The sequence below is a fragment of the Delphinapterus leucas genome, chromosome 20 (assembly GCF_059928025.1).
Source record: "Delphinapterus leucas isolate spDelLeu-1000000601 "Yukka" chromosome 20, BTC_Dleu_Yukka2, whole genome shotgun sequence".
NCBI lineage: Eukaryota > Metazoa > Chordata > Mammalia > Artiodactyla > Monodontidae > Delphinapterus > Delphinapterus leucas.
The window spans coordinates 56,374,373-56,391,616 of NC_143148.1; the positions used below are offsets into that span (position 1 = coordinate 56,374,373).

The window sequence follows — 17,244 nt, forward strand, 5'->3', positions numbered from 1 at the left end:
TAAGCCAGGCACTTTATTAGTCAGTAGGAATCCTACTGACTGTCTTTATATCCTGTGAAGCAGGCTTTCCAAATAGGAGTACAGGTACTGCTGGGAATGCATGAGGCTTTCCCAGTAGTCAGGCAAATACAGCTTTAGGCACTGGTTCCCAGATTCTAGCATGCATCAGCATCAACTGCAGGGTGTGTTAAAATAGAGTTTCTGGGCTTCCCTGGTGGCGCAGTGGTTGAGAGTCCGCCTGACGATGCAGGAGACACGGGTTCGTGCCCCGGTCCGAGAAGATCTCCCTATGCCGCGGAGCGGCTGGGCCCGTGAGCCATGGCCGCTGAGCCGGCGCGTCCGGAGCCTGTGCTCCGCAACGGGAGAGGCCGCAACAGTGAGAGGCCCGCTTACCGCAAAAAACAAACAAACAATCAACAGAGTTTCTGATTCAGTGAGCCCGGGGTGGGGCCTGATAATTTGTATTCCTGAGTTCCCAGGTGACGCTGATGCTGCTTGTCTGGGGGCCAAGCTTTAAGAGCTACTGTGCGATCATAAATATTACCCTTATCCAGCCCAGTAGTTTTCAGACCTGAGCATGCATCAAAATCCCCTGGAGGGCTTGTTATAACCATTTGCTGAGCCACACCCTCAGCGTTTTCTGGTTCAGTAGGTCTGGGATGTGATCCAGAAATTTGCATTTCTTTTCTTTTTTATTCAACTTTTTTTTCATTTAAATGAATTCCTCTTAGAATTTAGTCCCAGAAAAAAACTTTCTCCTTACAAACTTTATGCTACTTCTTTTTTATTTTTAAGAATTCCACATATTACTTATTTTAAATTTAATTCCATTTTTTTTTTAATTGGAGTAAAATTGCTTTACAATGTTGTGTTAGTTTCTTCTGTACAATGAAGTGAATCAGCTGTATGTGTACCTATATCCTCTCCCTCTTGGACCTCCCTCCCACCCCCACCCCCACCCCACCCATCTAAGTCGTCACAGAGCACCGACCTGCACTCCCTGTGCTATACAGCAGGTTCCCACGAGCTATCTATTTTACACATGGTAGTGTATTTATGTCAAACCTAATCTCCCAATTCGTCCCACCCTCCCCTTCCCCCCCAAAATTTGCATTTGTAATGAGTTTCCAGTGATGCTGATGCTGCTGGTCCGGGCACTACACTTTGAGAACCATTACTTTCAAGAGTCAATTTCCAAATTCTTGGTTTCCATCTATACAGATTTTATCTGGGAGGTGCTTGGCTTCGGAAGCTTCGAGCTTTTTTCTCCTCTGTGGAGTGTTGCCTGAGATGAGTGCACAACAAGGGGGCTATTCCAAAAAGCAGAGTCCCTGCAGGAGAAAGTTCACATGAGACTAAGAAAAGCAGGCTCAGTAAGAAGTAGTGATGGAAGGGTTCAGGAGAGGTTCTGTTTATATATTATATTTTTTCAATTCTTTATTATTTTTATTATTGTTATTATTATTTTTGGCTGCAGCATGCAGGATCTCAGTTCCCCAACCAGGGATTGAACCCATGACCCCTGTAGTGGAAGCAGAGTCTTCACAACTGGACCGCCGGGGAAGTCCCAGGGGCTCACAGTGTTATGTTCGTTCATCTGAGTCCTGGTTACATGGCTCTGTGCCATGTGTGAAAATTCATTGAATGATCCGTGCACTTTTCTGCGCGTACTTCAGTAAAGAATCTTTTTTAAAAAGAAAAGGAAAAAGGAAGAAAACTGCTGGCTGTGACACTTGATATTACTGAGACTTCAACCTCTAGGTCAGCCTTCTCAGCTACCTTAGAAATAGAATCCAGAAGTCCCTCTACGAGGGCAGGGATTCTTCTGTCTGTGTTGGTCCCTGACATATCCCAAACAGCTAGAAGATGCTTCATGCATATTTGAATCAACGGAAGAGGGCATGAATGAGATGGCTCTTCTGAGAAAGTATCAACACATTTACTTCAATTGAAAAAGCTAAGTCAGACTATTTCTGATGAGAAGTAATTCCATTTTAGCTGAGTGATTTGTCTATGAGAGTAAGCTTTGACGATTAAATCATTTGAAGGGTGTTTTTCCTAAATGGAATAAGCTAAGTCTCCACCTCCGTGGTTTTGGTGAAAACATATTGGAAAGATAATTACAATATATAATAAACTAGAAATTGCACCTTTCGTAACTCCGTGTGACTAAATAATTGGGGGATACATAGTCTTTCAAAACTATTTTAGGGGTATGTATGCCAAAAATATTGAAGGCCTTTTATACTAGTTTCCTATTGCTGTTGTAACAAATTACCACAAACTTAGTGGCTCTAGACAACAAAACATCATACAGTTCTGGAGGTCAGAAGCCTGAAATGGGTCTCGCTGGGCTAAAATCAGGGTGTCAGTAGGGCCGTGTTCCTTTCCGAAGGCTGTGGGGAGACTTCTCTTTTTTTTTCTTTTCGCCTTTTTCAGCTCTGAAAGCTGCCTACACACCTGGGCTCATGGCCCCCTTCCATCTTCAAAGGCAGCAATGACCAGTTGAATCTTTCTCACAGGCCATTTCTCTGATTTTGACTCTTTGGTCTCTTTCTGGTTTAAGGACCCTTGCGATTACATTGGGCCCACCCAGCTAATCTCCCTCTCTTAAACTCAGCTGATTAGAAGCCTTAATTCCATGTGCAATCGTAATTTCCCCTTGCCATATGATGTAACAGAGTCATAGGCTGAGGCGATCATGATGTGGACATCTTGGGGGTACCATTATTTTGCTTACCACATCACTATTCACATCACCCATCCAGCTTCTGCTCGGGGAGGCCAATTCCATTTCCTCCTTCCTTCTTCCCTTTCTATAAACAAGCTGTTAGGTTTCCTCCTGTTACTGATATATACTCAACATGCAGTAAAGTGTACAAGTCTTAAGTGTACACTCATCAAGTTCTTACATACATATAAACCCACATAACCACCACCCAGATCAAGACAGAGAACATTTCCATCACGGCAGAAAATTCCCTGGTGCCTCTTGCCAGTCAATACCTCCTTGAAGAAGTTACCACGATTCTGACTCATCACCACAGATTAATTTTGCCAGCTCCAGAACTTTATATAAATAGCATCATGTGGAAGATAGTCTTTTTAGTCTGGCTTCTTTCACTCAACACGCATATGTGATTGTAAGCACAAACTTAGCTTGTTTATTTTTTTAAAAAATTATTACTGAGTAATAGTCCATTGTCTGACTATATCACCATTTGTTTGTGCAGTTTCCTGCTGGTGACGTTTCTGGGTTTGGTGACTCTGGTGAAGTCTTTGTGGATTTGTGTAGCCCTCATTCCACTACTGAACACCTGCTATGCTGTTCCTCTACTAGGTATAATTCTGCTCTCTGGGCTACACACGAAAGAAAAACCATAATTCCTGATGCCAATCCTTGAAACGTTTGGGAGTTTGCATCTATGCCGCTCCCCGCAGCTGCTCTTCCCGAGTCAAATGTTACTGGTTCTACCAACTGCTCCTCCTATGCCTCTGTATCCACACTGCCCCAATCCTGGCTAGTGTTCTCAGACCCAAAGGTAGCAATCAGCAGCCGAAGCAACAGTGACAAAGCTTACAGGCTGTAAACTGAATCATTGGTCACGTTTTCCCATTCACTGGCTCCAAGACTGTTAAAATTTCCAACCCCTTCAAGCAACTGTGTTGCATCGTAGCAGGCCATATGTAAATTGTCTTCATCCCTAACTTCATTTTATTTTTGTTTTATCTCCTTCATCCCTAGTCCCTCATCTTAAAGAATTGTTGTCTTGCGATATTTTTAGGAACCAACCCAAAATCCCTTCTGAAAAAAAAAAAAAAAAATCGGGGGGTGGATGGGTGGACAGGGTACCAAATGAGTAATTTTAGCTAGAGCACACATGGAGCATTTACAGTTGGTTTCAGGAAGGCCTACGGTGAACAGTTTTTAAATGTAGGTCCTAAAGATTCTGTGGGGCTGCTGCAATTGCAAACACCTTCATTTACCGAAAGAGGACTGACTTTCCACCTCCCCCCGCCCCTCCGCCCCCGCCAGGCTCAATTAAGCAGCTGGGGGCAGGCTGGCATGATGTGGCGTGATTTGGGAGGCATCCTAGGATGGGAGCAGGGGTGAGGTGCTGGACTTGGGTCCCCAGACCCCTCCCCTGGTCTTTGCCTCCCCAATACCAGGCAAGGGCCGAGAAGAAGCTAATGCGAGGGCAGTGCCCCATCCCCACCTCACACCTGAAGCCCCGCCCCCCGGAGGTAGGATGTTGGTCAGGTGGCCACTCAGTCCACATCCAAAGGTTTGGGAGACTGGCCTTTCCATTGGCTGGGCACACTGTCGGCCACAGCTTTCTGGGCTCTCATTGGCTAGGAGAGAGGTAGGAGGCGGAGCTCTCCATGCGCTGTCTGTCGTGTCACGTGCCCCCCACGCGCGAGCTCGCTTTCGCGTGTAAAAGGGCCCGGGTGGCGTGAGAACGTGCCCACTGTCCTCTCGGGTCCTCGCGTCCGGCCATGGCTTCACAGGCCAGCGCAGCCCTGGGGGCGAACGCCGGTGCCCGCAGGAAGACCCGCCTGGCGGCGTCATTGCAGATCAGCCCCAGGCCCAGCCCCAGGAGGCCTTCGGCCAGCCTGGGCCAAGACTCCTGGGATATCGTGCCCGCTCCCAACTCGGACGACGCCGAGCAGGGCGGGCAGCTCCAGGCCTCGGCGACGGGGCATGGTGGGCCCGGGGTGGGGGCCCGTGTCTGGGAACTGGGGGCAGCCCGGACACAGGAAGACTCGAGGGGAAGGATGGGGAGGTCCCAGAGGGTGTCCTTTCCGTCCGCCGGGCCCGCCGGGGAATTCCCGACGGCGGCCAGACAGCTGGGCCTACAGATCAAAGACCCGCCACCGGGCCAGGCCGTGGCCTTGCTTACTCAGTGCGCGGCCACTCTGGGAGTCTCCCTGACCTTCCGAGAGGACCAAACAGCAGGTGAGGCCCAGGGGGCTGGGACGGCCGTGTGCCCTGGGCCGACCCCAGATGAAGGGAGGAGGACTGTGAGTTGGGCCTGAGCCTGGGGCCCGAGGGTAGGCCCTGCTGTGAGCAGCGTGGTGCCAGGAGCACCAGGTACATCAGATTTCTAACTGGCAGGTCATGGCCACATCTGAAGCTTGGGTTGCTTAAAGGACCTGCCTCAAGCTATCCCAGCCTTTCAGCAGGCTTTTCTGAGGGCCAGTTACATACAGTTAGAGTTGCCATGCCAGCACTGGAGAGGAGGTAACCTGAGCGAGGGCCAGCCCCAAAGTCAAAGGCATTATCAAACACAGCGTGATCATGGCAACGCCGCAAAGAGATGTAATCATTACAGTCCTCCCCCGGCCCTCCCCCGGCCAAGAGCAATACACCAGGTCCTAAATTCAGGTTCCCAACTTTAAGGCAGTACATTCCCTGCTTCTCATGAGGCAGCAAGAGAATCATCGCTTAAGCTTTTGGGAGCATTTGTAAAACCTCCTAGGAGAACCCCAACGGAACAGCTCAAAAAGAGATAATGTGTTAAAAATCTACCCGGGATTTGTTTTAATCAGGTATGGTAAGACAGCAGACGTGAGAATGATTGCCATGAAGGAAAAAGTAAATACAGATCCCTAGAAACAGGAGGCACAGCTTGCCATGCCGGACCATGTGGGAAAGGATGGGGGTGGTCCGGAGGTAGAGGAGAGGGCAGAGCACAACCCATAGCCTTTATTGGGGTTTTCTTGGGACAGAACGGTTGAGGCAGGGTAGGGTGCAGAGTAAGTTTAGGATTGAGGAAGGCAAGACAGCAAGTTTAGGGGTTAGGGGTTGGTTCCTAGTTGTCTAGTACCTGGCCTGGGGGCTGATTTAGGGTATGGGGAGTGTTGGCTTGTGTGAGAGTTTGATGGTTGGGGCGCGAGCTCTGGATTGGTTGGTTTCTATATGAAAGGGCGTGCTTGCAGGGGACTTATCTGCTATGTCTAGGAATTAGCTACCCAGGAGGGTCGGTCTCTCCAGGATCAAATCGCCAAATGCCAGAGCATCGGGAATACAGAAGTAAGGGAATCGATTCAACAGCAGTGATGCTAGCTAACGTTCGTGAGTTCTGGAGATGGGCCAGGTGTTGTTTGAAGGCCTTCAGACAGTAACTCCTGGAGTCCTCACAACTATTCCTCGAGGGAGCACAATACCGTTACCACCACTTTACACATGGGGAGACTGAGGCCAGAGGGGCCGTAGCCCAGAGGGGGCACTCTGCATTCAGAGCCTGTGCTGAACCACTGGGTAATATCGGCCCCTCCCTTCTGCCTAAGGTCCCCCTTTCCACTGTTCACATGCATAGGCATATTTTCAGTCATTTTTATTTTGGTAAAATTTCAAAGAATAGTATAAAAGAGCTCCCATAAACTCTTCATCCAGTTTCTGCAGTTCACATTTGCCACACTTACTTTGTGTATGTCTCTCTCTCTCTCTCTCTCTCTCTCCCTTCTATATATTTATATATGAATATCCACATTAATTTGTCGTGCTCAATCTGAACACTGATTTACTGCTCCTTAAACACTTCAGTATGTATTTCCTAAGAACAAGGACATCGTCTTATATAATGGCAGTACAATGATCGAATTCTGGAAGTTGAACATTGATATGATCCTATTAGCTAATTACCATTCACATTCAATTTTTGCCACTGGTCACAATAATGGCCATTTTTTTCCCAACCCAGCATGACCTATCACATTAGCTCTTAACACCTCTTTAATCTCCTTTCATCTGAAACAATTCCTCGGAGTGTCTCTGGCTTCAGGACATTGATGTTTTTGCAAAGTAAGGGCCAGTTGTTCTGTAGAAATTCCGTTCACTTGGGTCTGTTTCCTCAGGATTGGGTTCAGGTGATGCATACCCGGCAGGAGCGCCTGTAGGAACCTCGTGGCCCTGGCTGTGCATCCCACCAGCAGACCTGAGACCTGTTTGTCCTACCCCTGGGATGTCAGCTGGGAGGGCCTGACTAGGGTGGTGTCTGCCAGGTGTCTTCACTTCCCCCTGGGTGTGTCATCAGTCATCCGAGGGGGGCACCTCCAGATGGCGTGACTGTCCTGTTCCCCAGAACACCATCACCTCGTGGCTCTAGCCCTTTGATGATTGTTGCCAGATTTAATTGTCACCCCACTGGCTGCCGTGGATTCCTGATGCTAGCCTTCCTTCTGCATCTACTAGTTGGCTTTTTTTTTTTTTTTTTTTGAGGTACGCGGGCCTCTCACTGCTGCGGCCTCTCCCGCTGCGGAGCACAGGCTCCAGGCGCGCAGGCCCAGCGGCCATGGCCCACAGGCCCAGCCGCTCCGCGGCATGTGGGATCCTCCCGGACCGGGGCACGAACCCATGTCCTCCGCATTGGCAGGCGGACTCTCAACCACTGCGCCACCAGGGAAGCCCCTAGTTGGCATTTTTGATGCCCTTTTAAAGTAGGTGAATCTCTGTGCTAGGGAGGGGTACTGAAATGTGGGTTCTCTTCTAACAGGGAGACCTTTGGGCAACCAGTTTAGCAGCAGATAGCAGGAAATACCACGAACGGAAGTAAATTTATGCCCTTTGACCAAGTGATCCCAGTTCTAGGATTTTTCATCTGTCTGTGTTGTGTCATAAGTAACACCTGAAGTGGTAGTGTTTGGAAGATGACCCTTTCAAATGTAGAAAAGAAATAGAGCTGTGTGTTTGGGGGAAGACAGGGGACCTTCATCCTGGGAACAGTGTAGCCCTGGATGTGGGTCCTGGCACCACCTGGGCACACTGCCTGCCCTTTGTGTGCCCCCTCTGTAAAGTGGGGTCATAGGGAGCTGTTTCAGAGGGCCTAGTGAGGATTCTGAGTGGGCATGGCCTGGGTGGAGGTCAGCAGGCATGTCATCTTGTCATTCTTGTCCTCCTCACTGGCAGGTGTCATGGCCCTCCTAGAAAGGGCCCATGATGTGGATAAGGTGCATGGTGCTACTTCTCAGCCCCTCCTTCCCCAGACCCCTGCTTGCCCTTCTCCGTGTCCGTGGAGCTGGATGGGGTGGTCTGCCCTGCGGGCACTGCCTGCAGTAAGGCAGAGGCCAAGCAGCAGGCAGCTCTGGCTGCCCTCCACTACGTCCAGCATCGGCTGGAGGGCCCAGGTACAGGGGGAGGCGACCCAGGGCCCTGAGCCCCGGCGGGGGGCAGATGCACGTGTGTGGGGAGGGGTAAGTCGCTGCGGAGGCCATCTGGGCATCAGGACCCGGCCCGCAGGGAGCTGACCTGGCCCTAACGTCCTTTGAAGGATGTTAGCAGTCCCTGAGGACAGGGACTGCTGGGGGCAGCCCAGGAACTTTGGGCTTCTGGAGGATGAGCACCCCCCACACACACACACACACACTGCTTGCCAGTGGGACTTCTGGGATTCCTGAAGGGCACAGGACAGGAGGGCAGACCCCAGCACCTACGGCAGCCTGCCCCTCGTCTGTCTTCCAGAGACCCCAAAGACCCCCAGCTGGCCTCCACTCGCCCCCCTGAGCATCGGTAGGTGGGCCCCCATTGACCTGACCCCTGGCACGGGAGGGGCGTGGCCTGTGGGCCCCCCACCGCCGCCCTCTCCCTCACCCGCAGAGAACATCCTGACCCACGAGCAGCGCTGCGCGGCCGTGGTCAGCGCCGGCTTTGACCGCCTGGTGGACGCGAGCTCGCAGTACTGGGCCTGCAAGGGGACTGTGGCCGCAGTCATCCTGGAGAGAGGTAGGGCTGGCCCTGCCCCTCACCTCGGAAGGCCCCTGGGCCTCTCGCCTCAGTCTAGTCATCTCTGCCCCCTTCCCCGCAGAGGTCCCGGGCGCCCAGGGCCACGCCAAGGAGATCTACCAGCTGGTGGCGCTGGGCACCGGCGGTGGCAGCTGTGCCAGGTGGCTGGACTTCTCGGGCCGACAGCTCCACGACTGCCACGGGCTGGTGGTGGCCCGCCGGGCCTTGCTGAGGTGAGGGGTCGGGGGGACCCTCTGCGGCCGCTCTGGCTGGGCCGGGCCGCCCCAGCTGCTGCTCCCTCCGCCCCCAGGTTCCTGTTCCGGCAGCTCCTGCTGGCCACGCAGGGGGGCCCCAAGGGCAAGGAGCGGTCAGTGGTGGTCCCCCAGCCGGGGTCCGGGCCCCCCTTCGCCCTCAAGCCCCGGATCTTCCTGCACCTGTACGTCAGCAACACCCCCAAGGGAGCTGCCCACGACATCTAGTATGTGGCGCGCCCGGGGAGGGCCGTGTGGGTGGGGGTGGGGAGAGCGGCCCTGAGCCCCGCGTCCTCCTCCCGCACAGCTGCCAGCTCCGCCTGCAGGCCCACATCCAGGGGCGGCTGAAGCCCGTGTGCTACGTGGCCCCTGCGCTCCGCGACACCCACGTGGGCTGCCTCTCGGCCAGCGACAAGTTGGCACGCTGGACCGTGCTGGGGCTGGGCGGTGCACTGCTGGCCCACTTCCTGCCCCCCATCTATGCCAGCAGCCTGGTCCTGGGTGAGGCCCGAGGGCAGGAGGGCTGAGGCGGGCTGGGGCGGGCTGCGGGGTGGGGTGGGGTGGGGGTTGCGGGTGCGGGGGAGCGTGGCGGAGACTCAGGTCTCATCCTGGGCCTTCTGTCCCCCCAGCCGACCCCTGCCAGAACACCTCGGCCCTGGGCAGGGCCATCCACGCCCGGCCCGACCTCGACAGCGCCTTGGGGCCATGCCTGCCGCCCCCCTACACCCGGACCATGCTGCACCTGTTTGCGGGGCCCTCGGTGGCCCCCTCCGAACCCCCCTCCAACACCTGCCAGGGCCTGAGCCTCAACTGGAGCCTGGGGGACCCTGACGTCGAGGTGGTGGATGTGGCCACCGGGCGTGTGAAGGCCGAGTGAGCGGGGCCCGGGGGTGGGGGGGGGCGGCGGGACGGGCGCCTGGTGGTGGGGGTCCCCGGCCCCCTGCCCGTGGGGAAAGAGATCACATCTAGCCGCCAGCCTCTTACCGGTAATGTGACCCACCCTGTGACCCACCCCCCGGATTGTCACTGTGTGGAGGTGGTGTGCGGGGCGTGGAGTGGGCCTGTTCGTTTTGTCCTCCCTTGCCCTCCCCCGATGTTCGGTCCCTTTCTCTCCATCCCCAGCGCTGCCCTGGGGCCTCCATCCCGCCTCTGCAAGGCTGCCTTTCTCTGGGCCTTCCGCCAGGCTGCCCGTGCTCTCGGGAAGTCCCACCTCCTGGCCTTGAAGACCTATGAGGCAGCCAAGGTCAGCTGCTTCCCTGCCCGCAGCCCCCTTTCTCCTGCACCCCCAGCAGGCACCCTCTCTCCACCGTCTCATCTCCTGCCCTAGGCTGGGCCCTACCAGGAGGCTCGCCAGCAGCTGTCTCTCCTCCTGGACCAGCAGGGCCTGGGGGCCTGGCCCTCGAAACCACTGGTGGGCAAGTTCAGAAACTGAAACAGACGTCCGGCCCGAGGTCCCTGAGCCCAGGCGGAGCTTGCTGGAGGAGGGCCGTTTCTGGGCGGGGGCACGGGGCGGGGGAGGGTGGCGCATGGGGGCACAGGGTGAAGCTGGGGGTGGAGGGAGGGCCTGGCGTGCTGGAGAGGTGGGGCGGCTGCATATTCGGGGCTTGCATAAAGAAGCTGTTTCTGGTGGTTCTGTGTGTTGTTGGCTTTCTGGCGGGGAAGAGGGGAGTCGTAGCCCCTCGGTTTGTGAAGGGAGAAGCCCCCGTGGTGGCCGGGGCTCGCCTGGAGCCTCCTCACAGAATCACTGCGTTGTTGCCCAGCCTTCGTGCCTGGGGGCGGCAGTGTGGTGTCTCGGGCGGCGGGTGTGGGAGCCTGTCCTCCCTGGTCTCCTTCCTTTCCCAGGACTCTCCCGGCAGGGTGGGGGGAGAAGGGTGGCACCTGGCCGGAGGAGGCAGCCACGAGGCCCATAGAGCCAGCTGGGTCCGGCCAGCTGCTGCCGGGAAGGGTGGCTTTGGGAGAAGAGGCGGCCCCGGGCGGGCGGCGGCCCCAGTTCCTGCCCTCTGCGTCCTCTGGGTTCCCGCGAGTGGGTGGGGCAGCGCTGGGCACCAACAGGAGGCTCACGCAGAGCTGAGCCCAGGCTTTCTCCGGCCGCCCCAGCTGTCACACCGGCTGAGGCTGTGACCGGCCGGAGCCCCTGTGCCCACTGGATGGGGGCTGCCTAGCCTGCCTCTCAGGCCAGGTGGGCGGGTCTCCTTCCTTCTCCTCGGGGGGCTGCAGTGAGTCTGTGGGGACTACCGGGCTCTCCAAGGACCTTGGGTGTGGAGGGAAATGCTGTACACTTCACATGTGCACACACGCACACGTGCACACACACCCACGCACAGGTCTGCAGGCCTGGGCACCACCCCAGCCTGGGCAGGGCCTGTTGAGCCGGAGTACAGGCAGCTTTGAGGTCTGGGGACCTGGGGCCAGGGGAGCTTGAGGACCACACCAGCCCGCAGCTCCACACCCTGTGGCTGGACGCTCCCTGCTCCCTCAGCAGTTCCAGGGTTTAGAAGTACAGACTGCTCTCCCTGGTGGGCTGGGAAGCTGGGCCAGGCCGGAGCAGGTGATGGAGCCCTGGAATCGCGTCCCCTCCCTCCAAGCCACCTCCCGGCCCCGGGTGTGTGTGGCCTCGGCTGCCGCTTAACCTCAGTGCACTTGGGTCGACTCATCTGGAGAAATAACTGGAAGGCCAGCCCAGGTGGCCTGTTCTCCTCCAGCCCATCCGGCCTCAGGCTGGGCTTTCCCTCTGCCTGTCCGCTGGGCCCATGCTCCCTCCCTTTCAACCAGTGCTGCTGTCAACGAGGGGAGTGGGAGGGACGTGGGGACAGAGGAAATAGCCGAGAGGCTAGAGGCTCTGGAGGCCCTGCACCCGAGGCTTTACAGATGCTGTCATATGGAAGCGGTAGATGCTATCGCTGCCCCATTTACTGGTGAGAAAACTCCCAAGGTGAAGTTCGGTAACCTCCACAAGAGCACGCGGGGTCAGGATGGAGCTACGGTTCCCGTCCAGGAACCTGACTTCCAAGCCCCTCAATCCCACTCACCGCCTGGGCTGCCACTGGGGTTGCTTCTGTGACCTTGGACAGAACTCCCGACCTCTTTTATAACGTGACTGGACCGTATGGCTCCAGGAGCTCCCTCCTGGCTCCGACCATCGCTCCTCGGCTCTCCTAACGGCCACGAGGGTGGGAGATGCAGCCTTTGCCATTGAGAGAGAGAGCTGCGGGCTGGCGGGCTTGGGAGAGGGCGGGAAAGGGGCTGGGGGAGGTGGGAGTAGCCGCCAAAGGCAGGACAGGTGTCCAGGAACGCGCATGTGCAAAAGAAGGGCAGAGGGAAGTTTGGACCCGGATGGAGGGTCTCCAAAGCCAGGTAAGCACTGATTTTTTTTTTCTTCTTCTTCAACTGAGAAAACAGCGAGGTTATTTACCCGTGTTGTTATTTAAAAGAAAACAAACTTAGGCCAGCTTTGAAATAATGATTTCTCATGGTTATTTTTTTCAGGGATGGAGAGGAGTTTTAAAACAGCCAAACCTATTAATTAGCACATTTACTACACATTTTTTTCCCCCTGGAGAGCATTTAAATTGATTTCCTTTTTGTTCTGCGATGGTGACTACAACCAGATCCAGAAATATACCAGCCATTCCAAATGGCAGTTCTATGCAACGAGCCTTTCGATATTCATTAATCACATAATCAGTGGGTAAACAAGTTGTTCAGAATGACATTAACTCTGCTGCGTTCTGCCCAGTAAGTAATATTTGTGCCCATGTTGCATAAACCTGCCTGGCCATCCTCCCCTCCCAAGACGGTCCTCATTACACAATATTCGCTCAGTTCCTTTGACTCAGCTTATGATTGCAGGGTGACGATGAAGGCTGCATCTGAAACGGAGAGCCTGTTAATGTCTTCTTGGTCCGATCCCCTCTGAGTGAGGTTTTGCCAACAACAGCATATTTGACCAGGGAGGTGACGTAACCCAGCCGGGCACAGCTCAAACGCCGCTTCCTCCACAACGCCTTTGCCATCATGCCCACCTTCCCTTCCCTGAAGCTCCAAGCTCCGGGGGTCTGCCCTGGACCCCGGCACTGCGCTGCCCCTCCCCGTGTGTGGTCTTCACCGCTGAGCACAGGTGTGGACCCAGCGGCCGAGGGGCTACTCCACCTTTCCAAGCCTCAGTTTCCCCACCTGGGAAATCGGTCACAAACGCGTGGCCTGCAGGGTCATGGTGGGATGAACTGAGAAGTGTGCCGAGCACTGTTCCCGATGTTAGCAGTCATCGTTGGTGGCTGTCATAGGGCCTGGCTGCTCCCAGCTCCCGGAGGTCAGCCTGTTGTCTGTTTCTCTCCATCCCTTCCTTGAGGTCTCCCACATAGAACATGCCCAGCAAACAAGCGTTGAATGTAAAATGAATGAATGATAGTATCTTCTCTTTACAGGAGTGGGTTAGAGGGAAGGAACAAAATCCCTGTTCTAAAATACGGCTCTAGAAGACATTTTGAAAATTTCCATTTTACTGTGAGCTCTTTTTTGCTGAGCTGTAGAAGCATTCAGAAAGACCTAAAGAATGTGATTATACCACACCTGAACTCCTTGTGTCTTGTCAGTTATAAGAACCAATAAGTCTCCTTTTGTTTGTCTGCTTGTTAAATGAAGTCTGATTAGAGTTTCCTGTCCTTGGAAACAAAATATTTCTCACTGATATTTGTGGGTGTGTCCTAAAGATGTAAAGTGTTGGTTCAGTTCATCTCCCAAACTGCCTGCATGTAAATCCTGGCCGCGGGGTCTGCTTCCGGGGGGACCCGAACATCTGGGAGAACCAGGGCAGACCTCCTCAGGGCCGGTGCCACGTATGTAACGTTAGTCCCGTCACCGCTCTGCCCTCTTCCCTTCTAGGGCTTATCACAGGCTCTGCTTGTCCTGTTTATTTCCTTCTTGACTTATCCTGGGTCTCCCTCTCTACCCCACTCTTCCCCTCTACCCAGGTCTACAGGAGCATCTGTCTTGCTGACAGAACAACGCCTGGCACGTGGCAGGCATTTAAGAAACACTGCCCCAGAAACTAACCATTGCCCTTCCAACTTCTGACTTGGCCACAGCCCAGGGGTTGGTGAGCCCTGACCCCTGCCACCCATCACCTGGGGGACCCTCCCACCTCCTCCGACATCCCTAGGTCAGCCCCAGCAGTCCCCGAGGCTAGACCTGCCCCGATGCACCAGAGCAGCCACTTATCTCTTCTTAGTACAGTTTAATGTCTCTCTAGGAGTTGCAAGCAGGGGTGGGGTGGGGGGAGCCCCGGAAAGCTTAGTTAGGAAGGTGCCAGGTGAAATTGCTGAGTTTCCCAGGGGATCATATTTCAAGCCAGTCATTGACTGAGTACAATGGAAGCCTTTGGAACAGCAAGATTGGCTCATTTTAGCTCAGGGCGCCCAATTTCATGCTTGTTCCCCTTTGTCCTCCTTGCAGGAAAGGTGATTTATGAAAGTCATGTGCCTTCTCTGCGCGTCACCTGGAGCTGGCGGCCAGGGAGGCTGGGCTCGTGCGGCTTCAGCCGGGCTGCTCTGGATGGCCCCAGAGCCACAGGACTGGTGGGGACAGCGGCGTCCCTTTGTTTTATTTTTAACTGACATTGTGTTCCCGGAGGTGCCCCTTGGTTAGATGTCAAATGATGGATGAGCCCAGCGCTGGGCGAGGGTCAGGAGGCTCAGAGCTGCAGGCGCTGCCTGCTAGTCCTGGCTTTGCCGCCTCTGACCGTGTGACCTGCCCCATCACGTCCCCTACCTGGGCCTCCGGGTCCACACCCATAAAAGGGCCAGGTTGGGCCCAGTGACCGTAAGGGACCGTTTAGCTCTGAGAATCTGTGAGGCAGGCGGCTGGTTCCCGGGCGGGCTGGCGGGGTCAGGAGGGCAAAGGACAGTCCCCTTCTCGTGGCAGCTGGAGAGTGAGGACCTGCTCTGAGCCTCGAGGATGGGGTCACCTGCCAGGCGGACCCTCTCTCCTCCTCACCGAGGCGCCAATGGTCCACGCACTGCCGGCCACCTGGCATGTTCTATCCGGCCTGCATGGGAGCAGGGGTTAATTTTGTTTCTTATTTGAATGCCTTGGGCCCGGCCACCACTCCCCTGCTCTATTTCTCTTTCTCACTCTCCACTCCCTTGCCAGCATTTCCTGGGGTCACCTCCCAAATAAAGGGCTTTTATGTCACCGGTGATGGCGCCCCCAGATGTGATACCCTGAGAGGGACACAACCTCACGGATATAGTGTGTGGCCAGGAAGGCACAGCCTCAATCTCAGCACAAGGAGATGGGATGGGCACAAAATGAGGCGTGTTTTACTAAATAAGGAGAGGTCCATACTCACCCCAAATTTCCATGTCATCTATGTCGAAGAAAGGCTGTGGAAAGGTCCAGATCACAGGAGGCTAAAGAGGTAGGACAAGGAAATGCAACACCCAAGCCTATGCTGGACCCTGTCCCAGACGGAAAAGCCTATAAAGGATATTATTAGGTCAGCTGATGGAAGTGGACCAGGCAGTAGATTACATTAAAATACTGCATCCAAGTTAAATGTGCTGACGTCGGTAACTGCATTATGGCTTTGTACGAGAATATCCTTATGCTTAGGATCTACGTACCAATGTGTTTCGGGTCTCCTTGGGCTCTCCATCTTAAAATGAAGGAGTTGGCTTACCTTAGAGCTTCTATCCTTTCACTTGGGGGAGGAGTCATAGGTTCCTTTGAGAACCTGATGAAATCATTGAACGCTGCACTCTGAAATGCACATAACGTACACGTGCTTTGTTTCACGTCATCTCCAGAGATTCCCAAACTCCTTGTGGAAGCTCTTGGCTGGGAATCCTTGGACCCATGGTCTTCTGATACGCTTTCCAGTTACTACCTTCTAAAGTTCTGAAAGCAAAGTGCCATGGTATAGTCATCTATTCTCAAATGGTTCAGAAAAGCATACTATATAGGGAATAAAAAAATAGAGCAAACGATAAAACAAATGGGGCCAAATGTTTCTTAAAAGGTGTATTGGAGTTGTCTATGTACTGTTTTTGCTCTTTGCAACTTTTGGTCAGTTTGACGTGTTTCCCAAATAAAATGTTAAAAAATCAATTGCGGGGTGCCTAGTAATCATTCAACGAGTGATGCCCGTTATGAGCATTTCGACAAGAACGAGAGGAGGGAGGGAGTTTAACGCCGCTGGAGGGAGGTGGGCGGGGGGCATGTAGAGCCGTGCAGCCAGGCTCCGGGGCGAGGCACCCAGGTGGGTGTGTAGGCGTGTGGCGGGCAGCTGGTGGACGGAGATCTTCATGAACTCCTACTCAAACTTGAACTACTTGCTGATTGTTGCTATGGGAGCAATTCTGCGGAGAGTCAGGGACTGTGGTCAGCTTTTCTTTCTCACCTCTCTCCCTGTTTCTTACCTGCCCCTCTCTCTCCATCGTATAAGTTGTAGCAATGAACTTCCAGAGTCCCAGACTGTCCACGCTGGGAGGGAATTTAACAACTACCTCATCCACCTTCTCCACGGGATCAATGAGAAAAGGAAGGCCCAGTGAAATCAATTTCCATGCCCATGTTATACAAAGGGTTAAGTGTTGGTACCCAGGGACCCCAAGACCACCCTCCTTACTCTGTTCAGGGTGGCATGGCAAAGTGTTAGAATCTTGTCTTGAATATTTTCTTTGAGGTCTTGGGCAGTGTTTCAGATGAACCTAAGAGCTGATATACTAGAAAGAGTGTCCTGCTGGGAATCAGGCTGCTCGGATCTAACTAAACGAACATGCTGTGTGGCCTTGGGTAGGTGGCTTTCCCTCTCTGAGCCTTGGTCTCTCCATCTTAAAATGCAGAAGTTGATTTACTTAACTTCTTGTCCTTTTTCAGGGGTCATGGATTCCCTGAGGGTTGATAAAATCATTGAACCCTTTCTCAAAGCTGTGCATTTTGAGACACACTTAATCACCAGACGTTCAGGGACACCTCATGGAAACCACCTGCTTAGGTTGTCTTCTGATGGGCCTTCCAGGTGTCAATTTCTCCAGTCCTAAAAGCTATGAAAATAGAGTCAGTGGGTCGAGCCCCACTTGCATTGCGTCGAAGAATTAACCCATCCATCCTCAATTCACTTGGGCTCAACTCTGGCTAGAGAGGTGTTGAACCAACATTTTAAAGTTGCCTCTGGGAGCCGCATGAAAATAAGCTTGACGTAAAGGGGCCTTTGCTCTTTTGCCTTCAGCTGGAAATTTTTGACTTTTGGCTGCAGTCATGCCCATTGGCCTC

General features: G+C 54.0%; 1 protein-coding gene across 3 annotated transcripts; it reads left to right on the forward strand.

Annotated features, from left to right (window-relative positions):
* The first annotated feature begins 4,416 nt into the window (after positions 1 to 4,416).
* ADAD2 (adenosine deaminase domain containing 2) lies at positions 4,417 to 10,405 on the forward strand. 3 transcript variants are annotated; one of them, XM_089903362.1, is made up of 11 exons: positions 4,417 to 4,699; positions 4,805 to 4,957; positions 7,987 to 8,127; positions 8,462 to 8,509; positions 8,597 to 8,722; positions 8,805 to 8,955; positions 9,033 to 9,200; positions 9,248 to 9,474; positions 9,603 to 9,846; positions 10,096 to 10,216; positions 10,301 to 10,405. In XM_089903362.1, exons 1-11 carry the CDS (start codon positions 4,498 to 4,500, stop codon positions 10,403 to 10,405), a joined length of 1,686 nt encoding a protein of 561 aa, XP_089759488.1. In that variant the 5' UTR covers positions 4,417 to 4,497. The 3 variants fall into 3 exon arrangements, with proteins under 3 accessions (XP_089759488.1, XP_089759489.1, XP_022439270.1); XM_089903363.1 differs by having other exon boundaries at positions 4,417 to 4,693; XM_022583562.2 differs by having other exon boundaries at positions 4,417 to 4,957.
* Positions 10,406 to 17,244: the final 6,839 nt, after the last annotated feature.